The 13,383-nt window shown below is 36.3% G+C and overlaps 1 protein-coding gene across 1 annotated transcript; it reads left to right on the top strand.

The window, feature by feature from the left end:
- Positions 1–399: 399 nt before the first annotated feature.
- Positions 400–12,759, top strand: LOC110926965 (transcription initiation factor IIE subunit alpha). The gene is made up of 10 exons (XM_022170585.2): positions 400–527; positions 617–739; positions 2,579–2,699; positions 2,816–2,941; positions 4,841–4,950; positions 5,034–5,217; positions 7,150–7,341; positions 8,629–8,853; positions 10,540–10,726; positions 12,423–12,759. Exons 1-10 carry the CDS (start codon positions 505–507, stop codon positions 12,515–12,517), a joined length of 1,386 nt encoding a protein of 461 aa, XP_022026277.1. The 5' UTR covers positions 400–504; the 3' UTR covers positions 12,518–12,759.
- Positions 12,760–13,383: the final 624 nt, after the last annotated feature.

Raw genomic sequence — 13,383 nt, 5'->3', positions numbered from 1 at the left:
AAACAGACCCTTAGGAATCATTAGGTCCTGGATTTAATTCCCACAAGGGGGTTTTTCCAAGATTTATTAGGTTTCCTTCTAAATTTGTGTATAAACATTATTGCCTAGTGGAGATGGATATGATCGGGTGGTTCTGTTGATGACATGATGATACTCCAGTTGTTCGTCAGTAATTCAAATTTGTCGTTACAAAATAGTTATTTAGTTTTTTTTTAATTATTATTTTCCGGATATCCATAAAAGGAAGAGTTCGGGTCGGGTCGGGACGTCGGGTCGGGTCGATTGACTTTTCACGGGTCAAAACCCAAAGCAAGTTCGGCCCATTGATCCGCTTTAAATAGGGATAAACCTCTCAATTTTCTCAAAAGAATGCATTAGTTTCCGTTCGATTCCTTCTTTCTTCCTTTCAGTGGCGAATCGCCAGATCGATCGGTACCCGAATTCACTCATTCGCTTTTGAATCCACCAAATTCAACGGCTAAATCCTCAAACCCTAGCTAAAACATGAGTATCGAGCCATTCAACAAGTAAAATCCCTAATTCTTAACAAATTCTTATGCTTACATACATGAATTTGTGTTTAATTATTAATAATGATAACAATTGATGTTTGTAGATTGGTGAAGTTGGCGGCTAGGGCTTTTTACGATGATATAACAGCGAAAGGAGATAATCAACCGAAATCAGGGAGGAGTGATAACAGAGGCATTGCTGTTGTTGTTCTTGACGCTCTCACAAGGTTGTTTTTCCTCTTCTAAACGTATTAATACAGCAATTTTCAATTATAGTTAGGGTTTTTAAGGGACATTATTGGAGTTAAGAGTTAGAATTAGTAAAAACAGGCCATAGGAGATGCTGTTTGGATGTTGAAGTAGTGATAATCATACAATCATTTGTTACGAAGTTCTGATTTGATGAGTAAGTTATTGCATATTCAGTCAAAGCACTAGAAAGCGGTCAATGTTGTAAGAATCGCTAGGCGCTAGGCGCTAGTCGGTTGGTAGGGTACCGACTAGTGATTAAGCGGGATTAATAATTGAGATTTTATATATAATTTTCAGTTTTATATGTGTATACAGTATGCACACATTTTTTTATTTTTAAATTTTTAAGTAGACATGTTTTTAACACCTTTATTGGCCCATATCTTCAAGTAGATAGGAATGATTGCCAGAATTTACGGGTTTTGGTCAACAATTTGACCGAAATTTGGCCGGAATCGCTAGACAGTAGGCAGTCATCGATTTTTGGCCAATTAGGATTGGATTTAACCACTGTTGACCGCCTATTGATTAATTGGCCGAGATAAAAATTAATCGGTGAACCTCCGACTAGCGATTAATCGGAGGCTAGTCGGGATTTTTACAACCATGAAAGCGATTACTGATCTATACCTAAAAAGTATAAACCGATTAATCACACGCTGTACATGACGAATTGTCTACATCATTTATTGGTTTACCGGACTCCTCTATACAGGATCCAGGATGACCTTTTCATAGATTTTATATGTTATATGATTTCCTATCTATTCCGAATCCTATTCTATTCAATTAGGGCTGGCAGCTATGTAAATAGGTTTACCATTTTGGAAGTGATGAAAAGCTGATACGGGAATTCTTATCCTTTTTATTTTTATTTTAAGATAGTTATAAAGGGCAGCTTTGGATAACACTTCTTCAAGAGGAATGCAAAACTGCAAATGGCACTTATTACCACTTTGTGTGATTCTTATGTAGCCTTTTGCCCTTTTCATACTTTGGGTATCCAAGAATTTTTATTTTAAATGGAGTTAGAAATCTGTGTTTTCTTTTGCCATAAATGAAGCATTTGTCATAAGAGATGGAGCATCTAATCAGTGTACATAGGCTTTAGTTTCAACGGAACAGTTGGCTGCATATAACAGTCCTCACGGCGTAGCATAAACTCTATTTGCTTTAAAATGTTTGTTCATTGGGCTTGCTTTTGTGTTGTTAACTACTCAGTTGTAACATTGAAGAAGTCTAATTTGTGAACAGATAACCACAATAGCTAATTGTCGGTATATTGATTAGATTTTTATGACTTAGTTTGTTCGGCATTGCAGTTTGATAACACTATTTCCTTTATGTTTTACTTTTACGACGGCTTTCCAATACATTAAATTAATATGAAATATTTGTCAACTCCCACAAGGTCGTGTTTGGATTTTTCCTACCCTCTTTGTACCATTAGGCACCCAAAGATCAATACATGTCGCATTCGAAGCGTTGAAATAAAACAATATGAATACATCATTCTTCTAAATGACGAGGCGGATGTAAGATTTTATATTACATGTGATGAAGACATTAGAAGTTGGTAACTGATCAGATTTGATAACCGTATTAATTGCTATACTAAATTAATATTGGTCCTATGAACTAAATACAATTAAGTTAATTTCACAAATCGAATACATGATTTGAAGCATGCAGGAAAGAATCTTTATTTTTTTTAATTTTAAATTAATTTAAACATGCAATCATGTTAGCAATCTTTAAATAGTTTTCTTATATTTCCTTTTGTTATGATTGTGCAATTTGTTCCGTTATCGTAGACGACAATGGGTGCGTGAAGAAGATTTAGCAAAAGATTTGAAGCTGCACTTAAAACAACTTCGGAGAACTTTGCGGTTTTTTGAAGAAGAAAAGCTAGTGACAAGGGATCATAGGAAAGAGGTTAGTTGTTTCAAATTCATAAATTTTATCTATGTAGGAATGTACATAATCCTTCTTATTTGATTTTATTAAGGAAATATGTTGATTTTTATATATTTCATTTATATCTATTACAGACGGCCAAGGGTGCAAAAGCATATAGCGCTGCAGTTGCTGCCACTGCTGATAATCTTCCTGGAAGAGATGGAGAAGAGAAGATTAAGCTGCACACTCACTCTTATTGTTGTCTCGACTATGCACAGGTCTCTCTCTCTCTCTCTCTCTCTCTCTCTCTCTCTCACTCACAGGCTCACTCTCTCCTCCCTCTAAGAACTATCTTTCCTGAGATACAAAAAGTGCATTTAGCTATGTTGTCAAAAGCGCAAAAAGCGCGCGTCTAGGCTCTCGGGCGCAGCGAGGCGCACCTATAGCGCCTGGTGGCAGCCTAGGCGCAAAATGGGTTTTTTTGAAAAAAACGCTGCTGAGGCGCAAAAAGGCGCGCGCCTAGGCGCAAAAACGAGTGCTGAGGCGCAGCACATAAGCAGAAAACAAAACGCACGCACAAAAAAACCGAAACTGAGTGCGTGCAAAAACCTGCCTCACGCGGGCTCGGGTTTTCGGAGCTGCATTCGTGTCCGCAGGACGGGCGGGCAGGAGTTCAACCAAATTCCAGCTCAGAAACTCACAACATATAAGTCCTAAACTTTTGCTACCAACTATTAGCTACATGATCTTAAATGACATATAATAGTTTTTTTAATTTTATATGTGGAATCTTATTTATTTTCAAAGCATAACATATTTTATATATTTTTTTCTCTATGTGCGCTTTTCTTAAAAAAGCCCGCGCTTTTTTTGCGCCTTGCGCCTAGGCTCCGGGCGAGGCCGATGCGCCTCGCCTGCGCCTTGCGTCTTTGACAACATAGGCATTTAGAGGAAAAAACAAAAAAAGTACATTATGTATTTAAAATTATTAATATTCCATAAATATCTAAGCAGTTAATGCGGCAAAATATCGGATATAGGTCAAGGACCGACATTTGAGATATAGGTTATCGCAGTGGGATATCGGTAATTTTTATATCATGCATAATTTATATATATAGCAATTTAACACTAGCAATTCAGTATACTCTCTTACCATTAACAAATTAACCTTTTGCAACTTGCAAAACACTAACAATTGTAGCAAGTAGGAACCGATTAAGACTTAAAAGACTAACATTTAACAATTAAGACTTAAAACACTAATAGTAGCAAGCAATAAGAAGAAAGACGAATGGTAGATCTAAGAGGAAAGATATACTGATATAAGGAATCGGTGATATAATGGTCAATATTGCCGATAATATCGGTAACGATATTTTGCACCGATATCTCGCCAGGGGACCGATATATTGGCGATATTAACTGCATAGCTCTCTCTCTCTCTCCTCCCTCTAAAACACTACATTCACCTGGCGTTTTTGTTCTTATCCCAGTTGGAGTTTCATTATGAAAGCTAGTTAATGTGTACACATTTTCTAGCTTTTGGACAAATCTGATCATCACTAAGTTTATCACTATATGCAGGCAAAACCGGTAAAAATCTTAAAGAAAAAATGTGAATTTATACCGTCACGTGACTTAAAATGCAGGCAAAGACAAACACAAACTTATACTGCGACCCGGCATAAAGTGTAGAGTGTAGACAAACTCGAACTTATACCGACACGTATTATAAAGTCGAGCGTGTCAAAGTGATATATTCTAAAGTTTTAATAAAGTGGGGGCAAAACCCGCGTTGCGGGCGCAACGGACACAAAAACGCAACGGAAACAACTCAAATTGGCAAAGAAAACCTGACCGGAAAAATCTGAGATTGCAATGAAATCAGGGACTAATGAGAATATGACATGTGGCGGTGCATGTTAGCACCACCACACTATTCCTAAGAAGCTACATCATTTGTTAATGTATAATAATAGTAACGATAAAATTATGCATGTTATTTCTATTTTTCTCTATGCAACAATAAGAATGCTAGCAGATGAATAAAATACCTGATACTGATTTTTCAGTTTTCACAATTCTAGTTATCTATAAAACTATAAAAGACTCAGTTGATCAACTTTTATCTTCAAATATTTCCGAAACTCATCTATCGTGCCCACTTTTTGCAGATACATGATGTAGTGAGGTATAGAATGCAGCGAATGAAGAAAAAGTTGAAAGATGAACTCGACAACAAGAACACTGTCCAGGAATACGTATGCCCAAAATGTGGGAAAAGGTTTAGTCTTTATTGGTTTATTTCTATATTTAAAGGATGCATGATCAATCAAAGTCAAGTATTTTTTCTTGTAATTGTCACAGATATAATGCGTTGGATGCTATCCGATTGATCTCATTTGAAGATGATTCGTTTCATTGTGAAAGTTGCAACACGGAGTTGGTTGCAGAGAGCGACAAGTTAGCTTCTCAAGATATTGGAGACGGTGATGATAACGCAAGAAGACGACGTCGTGAGAAATTAAGGGATTTGCTTCAAAAAATGGAGGTACTTTTTATTATAATAATGGAAGTTTGATCATAAAAAATGATTCGAATGGATTTTACCCATAATAGATCATTGTGCTGGATCTTTTCTATTATATAAGTTCAAATAATGAGTAAAATGCCATTTTTGTCCCTGATGTTTGGTCATTTTGCGACTTTCGTCCGAAGGTTTGTTTTTCCGTATCAGGATGACGGGATCCAAAAGGTTTAAAATCTTGCCATTTTCATCCGACTCGTTAGCTTCATCCATTTTCTAACGTTAAGTCATGGATATTTCCGTCATTTTACCTGTGTTTTGTTTATATATATATATATGTGTGTGTGTATATATCACACACTAAAAATATAAAAAAGATGTAAATACCGCTGACTTAACGTCAACATATGGATGGAGTTAACGAGTCGGATGAAAATGGCAAGATTTCAAACCTTCTGGATCCGGATGCGGAAAAACAAACCTTTGGACAAAAGTTGCAAAACTGGCCAAACCTCAGGAACGAAAATGGCATTTTACTCTAAATTAATTAAGTTACGAATCATTTGATGGATTGTTGGTTGAAACATGGTGGATTGTTGGCTGAAACGTTGATAGAATGTTGATCCATCTCCTTCTAGTTATCCAATTTAGGAGTCAAATAATCAGTTTAATACGACAGCAGCAAAACCATATATGGATAAATTAAAATAGAGTGAACTTCCGTTTTGCTCCCTGTGGTTTGGTCACTTTAACGGTTTTCCCCAAACCTTTAAAAATAGCCATTTTACTCCATCACCTTTTTTTTCCTCTCACCCAGCTTCATCACCACCTGCCATCACCACCATCCTCCACCACTTAATTTTCTGTTTCTTATTAACCAAAATATTCATCTTCCTCAAACAAACCCAAACCGGAAACCCTATCCCTTTAATCAATAAATTCAAACACCACGGTTGACGTTCAATGAAATTATGAGAGGGGTTTTGATCCCGAGGAAACCAAACTCAATGATGTATTGAAACATTACTGGTGTGCGATTTAACTGTTTTTTTCCGGCGGGAGGAGTAAGAACTCCGGCGGCTCTGGCGATTCTCCGATGTAAACGTTCGGATCTAAACGTTCAAACCCTAGCCGTTCGATTAGGGTTTCAAATACGATGGCGATGAAGGTTCTTAACGAGAGTTGAGGGGTTGGTTCGAAGTAGATGGGGTTTGGTGTAGGTGATTTCGATGGTGGTGCTCGGAGGTGACGGTTCTTATCGAGAGTTGAATGGCAGAGGTGGTGTAATGGTGGTGCTCAGAGGTGATGGGGCGGTGCCGTAGTGGTGTTAGGGTTTGGAATGTGTGGAGGTGGTTTATGGTGGTGATGGTGCATAATGGTTACGGTTGTGATGGTGTATGATGGTTGTGGAGGTGTTGGTTTATGGTGATGGAGAATGAAGATTAACATGTATGTTGAGAGAGAGAAGAGTGAGGAGAGAGATGGAGTTGCAGGTGGGTTTGGAGGAGATGATATGGCTGTCTTTTGTTGGAGATTTGAGTAGTAATATATTTAAATACAAAATAAATACAAATTACCAAAATGCCCTTACTTTTATCTTAAAATTACCAAAATGTCATTTAAGTTAACAAAGATTATGGATGGAGTTAAGCACGTGGAGCAAACTGGCAAAAAAATCAAAACATCAGGGAGTAAAATGGCTATTTTTAAAGGTTTGGGGCAAAACCGTTAAAGTGACCAAACCACAGGGAGCAAAACGGAAGTTTACTCATTAAAATATTTAAAAGATTTCATTTCACAAACCATCCTTTACTTATGTATGTCTTATTTTAGTTAATATTTTAAATAGCAACAGTATAGTTACACACAATCAATTTAGTAGTTACATTTATGTTCTCCATCTTTATTTTTTTTTTTTTTGATGTATTAAAAAATTGATTGATGATAAAAATGCAGGCAGAACTTAAACCTTTGACAGATCAGCTTAGCAGAGTAAAAGACTTAGAAGCCCCTGATTACGGAACTCTTCAAGCATGGGAACTTAGAGCAAGTGTGGTTGCGCGTGCATCTAGTTCTGATCCGACTGGCAATGATTCTAATAGATCGGGACAGGGAGGAACCCCTATGCCATTTCTTGGAGAGACAAAGGTGCCTGTTTCTCTCGCTCCCTCTCTCTCTTCACACATGTATATGTGCAAAATATGTGTGTGTGTGTGTGTGTATAGGGGAGAGTTATCTCGAGAATGAATAAAAAACCAATAAAAATATATTTTTTTAATACAAACCTCATTGTAATTAAAATACAACATAAAAAAAAGAATTTAGTATTTAAATGATTCATCTTTCCTCTCAGAATCACTCTTAATAATTTTTACACTTGTAAATACAACAAATTTACACATGTGTAAATTTTCTTTATTTACAATACAAATACATGTAACTTTAAACGTGTAAATTTAATTTCTTCTTTTGTATTCGAATAATAATGGTAAGTGTAATTTGTTTTTTGAATTTGACCAAGTATTCACAGTTTTTTTGTCGCTTTCACTGTTCTCACAATATTTAGCGTTCTCAAGATAACCCTCCCCTATATATATTTAAGGTGTGAGAAGTCTATGTAGGCATTGTGTTTTAAATTTATGCATAATGTTTTAGATTCTTTTGCCATGATGTTATATAGAAAAACACCAAGAGTAACAATTTAAAACACAATTAAATGTTTTTTAGGCATGAAATCTAAAACACACTGATTAATTTTCTTGCGAGTGTGTTTTAATTTTCATGCTTATGATACATTCCATTGTGTTTTAATTTGTTACGTTTTGTGTTTTTCGATGTAATACCATGACAGAAGAATCTAACACCATGTCTAATATTTGAAACACAATTTCTGCATAGACTTCTTACACTTTTGGGTAAATTGCATTTTACGTCCTTTAAGTTTCAGCAACATTTCAGGCACTGTCTTTTAACTAACGAAATTACAGTGGATGTCCTTTATGTTCTAATTTTTTTTACAGGCGGTGTCCTTTCTCCCTAAAAAAGATTACAAAAATAAGGACATAGGCGGTAAAGAAATTAAAACATAAAGAACATCTGTTGTAAAGAATCTAAAACATAAAGGACATCCATTGTAATTTTGTTAGTTAAAGGACAACGTCTGAAAATTTGATAAAACTTAAAGGACATAAAATGCAATTTACCCTACACTTTTTAAGAGTTTTGGACTTTGTAGCCAACTCCTACCCTATATAATATACATGCAATCTCACGGTTTGTGCTACAATGTTTAGAACCTTGAATCATTTCTTGACCCGCGGGCATATCTGATGTCAAAGTTTAATCAAAACACTCTTCTATAAAACTAAAAACATAGTAACCGACATTATCAAGAATCATTCCTTAATGAAAAATCGGTATACAATACATTTACAGGTTGAAGTGGCTTTCTCTGGTGTCGAGGAGAAAGGAGAAATAAAATCTGAAAACGCACCGATGAAAGTTCTGCCTCCATGGATGATTAAAGAAGGGATGAATCTTACAAATGAGCAACGCGGGGTTGTAAAACAAGAATCGAACATGGAGGGAACTTCAGCATCCATGGATATGAAAGATGAGAAGAAGTTGATAAGCCAAGAGGACGATGCAAAGAATCTTCAGGTTAGTTAAACAATCAGTTTTATAATCCTTTTACCGTTCTTGTATACTGTAGGGGTGCAAACGATCCTAGACGAGCTCAGTGCTTGTATACTGTACGGGTGGAAACGAGCCGAGCCGAGCTTGAGCTCGACTAGGCTCAAGCTTGTTTAACTTATGAAAACCATAGCTCGGCTTGATTCGAGCTTTGTTTCCAAAGCTCGAGCTCGGCTCTTAGGTAGTTTTTCAAGCTCGAGCTCGGCTCGTAGGTACTTTTTCAAGCTCGAGCTCAGCTCAGGTTCGGTTCGATTATTATATATTAACTAATTTGTTTATATTAATTATAACGGTTATTTTATATATAATTTAGTTATTTTTTTCATAATTATATAAATATTAATATTAATTATTATTTAAATGTATATTTAATATATTAATAAAAAATTATATAAATAGTAGGCTCGTTTAGGTTCGCGAGTCGGCTCGAGCTTGACAAGCGAAGCTTGGGATCGGACTCGTTTACTGAACAAGATTGTTTTTAGGCTTGGGAGCTCGTTTAAGCTCGGCTTGTTCAAGCTTTTTTTTTGAGCTGATCTCGAGTGGCTCGGCTCGTTTGCACCCCTATTTGTATGTTCTGCGTGGAGGTGGAAATTGTTACCCATTTACATAAAAAACGGTCGACTGGGGTTGTCTTTTATCTCCAATGGGTTGAACAAAAAAATGAGCTAAAAGGTGAACGTCTTAAACAAGTTGACAGTTCAAAGTGTGGTATTAATATATACAATCTTCAAAAAAAATTTATCCAAAGATTTGTATGGTTGTAATAATTTTGATTCTTGCAATCCTAACTGACATTATTATTATATATATAACAAAATAACCACTTTTTTTAATTGTTTTTCTTTGTAAAATTTACAATAATGATATTAACACTTTTTAGTGCATCAAGGTTTTTTGTCTTTTAGTGCATAATTTGTATTTACACCCCCTGATTTTTAATAAATGTATCATATGGACTCTTAACTTTGGTAATGACTAGTGACATGTATAGCTCCTCAACTTAATATAGGTTTCTTTTTCAGTTTTAATTATTTACTTTATTATATTTGAGGGTTCATGCTTATTTTTATGTTCGTTTTCGGTTGGTCTACGTGTTGACATAAGTTTTGTTAGGAAACGAGTCAGTTTTAGTTATTTACCCTTGCACTTTATTATATTTGAGGGTGCGTGCTTATTTTTATGTTCGTTTTCGGTTGGTCTACGTGTCGACATAAATTTTGTTAGGAAACGAGTCGGGTCATAAATAATACGGTTTCACTAGGCGGTATAAATTCGAGTTACTTTACGTTTCAGCACCACCGCAATGCGTCAGGTTAAATATTTAAAGTAAATTTTTCTCGATAATGATTCAGGTCAAATCTAATACGTTTTCATGCGTATTTTTATGTCCATTTTCAGTTGGTCTACGTTTTGTCCTAAATTTTGTTCGGAAACGAGTCAGGTCAAATGTTTGACGATATAAATTCGGGTTACTTTATGTTTCGACACCGCCGCAACGCGCGACAGGTCAATTTTTGTCAACCCGACCCGTACTCATAAATGACCCGTTAAAAGCCAATCTAGTTTGACTAGTCAACCTACCTGGCCATCTAACCACTTCTGGTTTTGCCCTTACAATCTTACTCGTATGCTCATTGATCTCTCTTGTAGGATGAGTACGTGAAAGCATATTATGCTGCTATACTTCAGAGGCAAAAAGAACAAGAGGAAGCCACCAAGAGGGAGCAAGATCTGTCAGCCAATAGCATCTTAACAGATGTTGACCCGTCAAGTTCTAGAAAACGACAACGTGATGATGATGGAGAAGATGTTGAATGGGAAGACACTCCCACTGCAGGTAATTTGTGTGTGTGTGTGTGTGTGTATTTGTAGGACCCCCTGATCAAATAGGAAAATAAGAATGGTGCGAAATTTGACTCTTGATCAAAACAAATGGGTGACGAGGATGGAGGCAGTGGCAATTCTGTAAATAGCTGGAAAATTTGGGCAAAAAAGGAAAAGTCTTAATTGTTGACATTTTATCTAGCTTCACCCTATGCAGTTAATGCAGTAAAATATCGGATATGGGTCGATATTTGAGATATAGGTTATCTGAGTGAGATATTGGTAATTTTAATATCATGCAGAATCTATATATATAGCAATTTAACACTAACAATTAGTGATATATTGGTTATATCGGTCAAATATCGGTTTATATTGCCGATATCGGTACCAATATTTGACACCGATATTTTACATGGGACCGATAACCGATATATCACCGATGTTAACTGCATAGGCTTCACCATTTTTAAGACGCACGCAACTTCTACATACTTAATTACAATTTTTAAAAATATACCATGAAAATCGAGCATTCTATTCTACTTAATTTGAATACAGTATGACTATACTTAAAACGCCCTACTTGCGGTGTGCTCATATAATGTATATATGTGTGGGCCCTCAGGGGGCAAAAGTGAAATTACACAACATTATTTTACTAATTTCATGAAAATAACATTAAAAGTGGCGGACGAAAAATCATGTATCATGTGGTGGCGTTGATAGCCGAAAGACTAGGGGGTACATGCACTAATCGGCCTTTGTCCCGATTGCTGAGTGTTATGTGCCTCATGTCCAAGGCTTGATACAAAACTACTATCGAGCCGGGGGTCTCATTGGAAGCAGCCTCTTTATTTCTACGGGGTAGAGGTAAGGCTGTCTACATCTTACCCTCCTCAGACCCTCCCTTAGCTTTGCTATTGGTGGGATTTACTGAGTATGATGATGATGATGATGATGGTATGACTATACTTAAAAAAATAATCTTTTTGAGTCGTTTGGTGTGATGCCTGTAAAAGTTGTGTGATTATGTATATAAGGTTACGTTGTTATCTGCATAAGTTAGGTAAAAGTTATGTTCGCAAAAACAATCCTAACACAGTAGCAATATATATAGTTTTTTGAATAAAATGATCTAGAAGGTTGTATGGATTGAAAAATAGTCTTCAACTATTTTCACTTTTTGGATTCATTCGGTTCATTCCCTGTTTAGCTCTATGTTGTCAAAGACGCAAGGCGCAGGCGAGGCGCATCGGCCTCGCCCGGAGCCTAGGCGCAAGGCGCAAAAAAAGCGTGGGCTTTTTTAAGAAAAGCGCACATAGATAAAAAAAATATAAAAAATATGTTATGCTTTGAAAATAAATAAGATTCCACATATATAATGAGTTTCTGAGCTGGAGTTTGGTTGAACTCATGCGTGCCCGCACCTGCGGACACGAATGCAGCTCCGAGCGTGAGGCAGTTTTTATTCGTACTCAGTTCAGTTTCGTTTTTTTTTTCTGCTGCGCTGCGCCTCAGTCAGTTTTTGTGCGCCTTTTTTGCGCCTCAGGTCGTTTTTTTCAAAAAAAAAACCCATTTTTGCGCCTAGGCACCAGGCGCTATTGGTGCGCCTCGCTGCGCCCGGGCGCCTAGTCGCGCGCTTTTTGCGCATTTGACAACATAGGTTTAGCTGAATTATATAATCTGACCTGTTTGACCATCTGCAGGCGAGACTTTCAAGGTGGACTTGAATGTTGAAGCAGCCGAGCTGTCAGGTGATGAAGAGGATGATGATGACGGTATTGATTGGGAAGAAGGCTGATCTTGTGGTCGTTATATACCTCAAGTCGTTTCTAAAAACGTTTGGATTTACAAATTCAGTTTGTGTTAGCGTTTGATTATCTCCGATTTAAATTGGGATATTGAACTCTGCTAATCGATTTTTGCCGCTACTTCTTGGACCCCCCAAAGGGGTGCGAGCGACCCAGTTGACCTCACTTTTGCCCAAAGCTGGAGAACTATATTAGTTTTGAATGAGCGTGCACTCTACCCCTTTTTAACTCATATCGATATTAAGTAAATCCCAATTATCTAAATGAATTGATGACACTAAAATCACCAACACATTACAAAACTTTACTATATATGATCGTTATATCTACTTTGCAAAAACAAGCGATGGGCTCATAGTTTGTTATTGGTGTCATTTTAGTCCATGTCGTTTGACCATTTTGATAATTTAGTCCAAAGGTTTGAAACGTTGTCATTTTAGTCCAAACAGTTTCAAACATTGCCATTTTAGTCCACTGGGTTTACTTCATCCATTTTTTTGTTAACGAGAAGGGCAATTCAATCATTTATATGACTGAATCGCCCTTCTAATTAACAGAATTACATATAAAAAGACCAAATTGCCCTTTTCATTAACAAAAAATAGATGAAGATAACCTAGTGGACTAAAATGGCATCGTTTAAAACTATTTGGACTAAAATGATAACGTTTCAAACCTTTAACTAAACTCCCAAAATAACCTGAACCACAAGGACTAAAATGACGTTTAAATCTTTTGGAGATGTATATATGAGTTTGTCATTCGAAGCTGGATACGTGTATTATTTACACAAAATATGAGTATTAAATATACTATATAACATATAAAAATTATTTCTTTGATATTATTGTGAGGT

The sequence above is a fragment of the Helianthus annuus genome, chromosome 2 (assembly GCF_002127325.2).
Source record: "Helianthus annuus cultivar XRQ/B chromosome 2, HanXRQr2.0-SUNRISE, whole genome shotgun sequence".
In the NCBI taxonomy this organism is placed as follows: Eukaryota; Viridiplantae; Streptophyta; class Magnoliopsida; order Asterales; family Asteraceae; genus Helianthus; species Helianthus annuus.
The sequence above is the reverse complement of the archived record's forward strand: the minus strand, read 5'-3'. Positions and strand labels throughout refer to the sequence as shown.

Excerpts from the sequence above, each read along its gene's own strand:
- LOC110926965 (XM_022170585.2), top strand. The coding sequence starts at position 505 with ATGAGTATCGAGCCATTCAACAA. Across the intron at positions 2,942-4,840 it reads GTTGTCTCGACTATGCACAG|ATACATGATGTAGTGAGGTA; the intron begins GTCTCTCTCTCT and ends CACTTTTTGCAG. Across the intron at positions 5,218-7,149 it reads ATTTGCTTCAAAAAATGGAG|GCAGAACTTAAACCTTTGAC; the intron begins GTACTTTTTATT and ends ATAAAAATGCAG.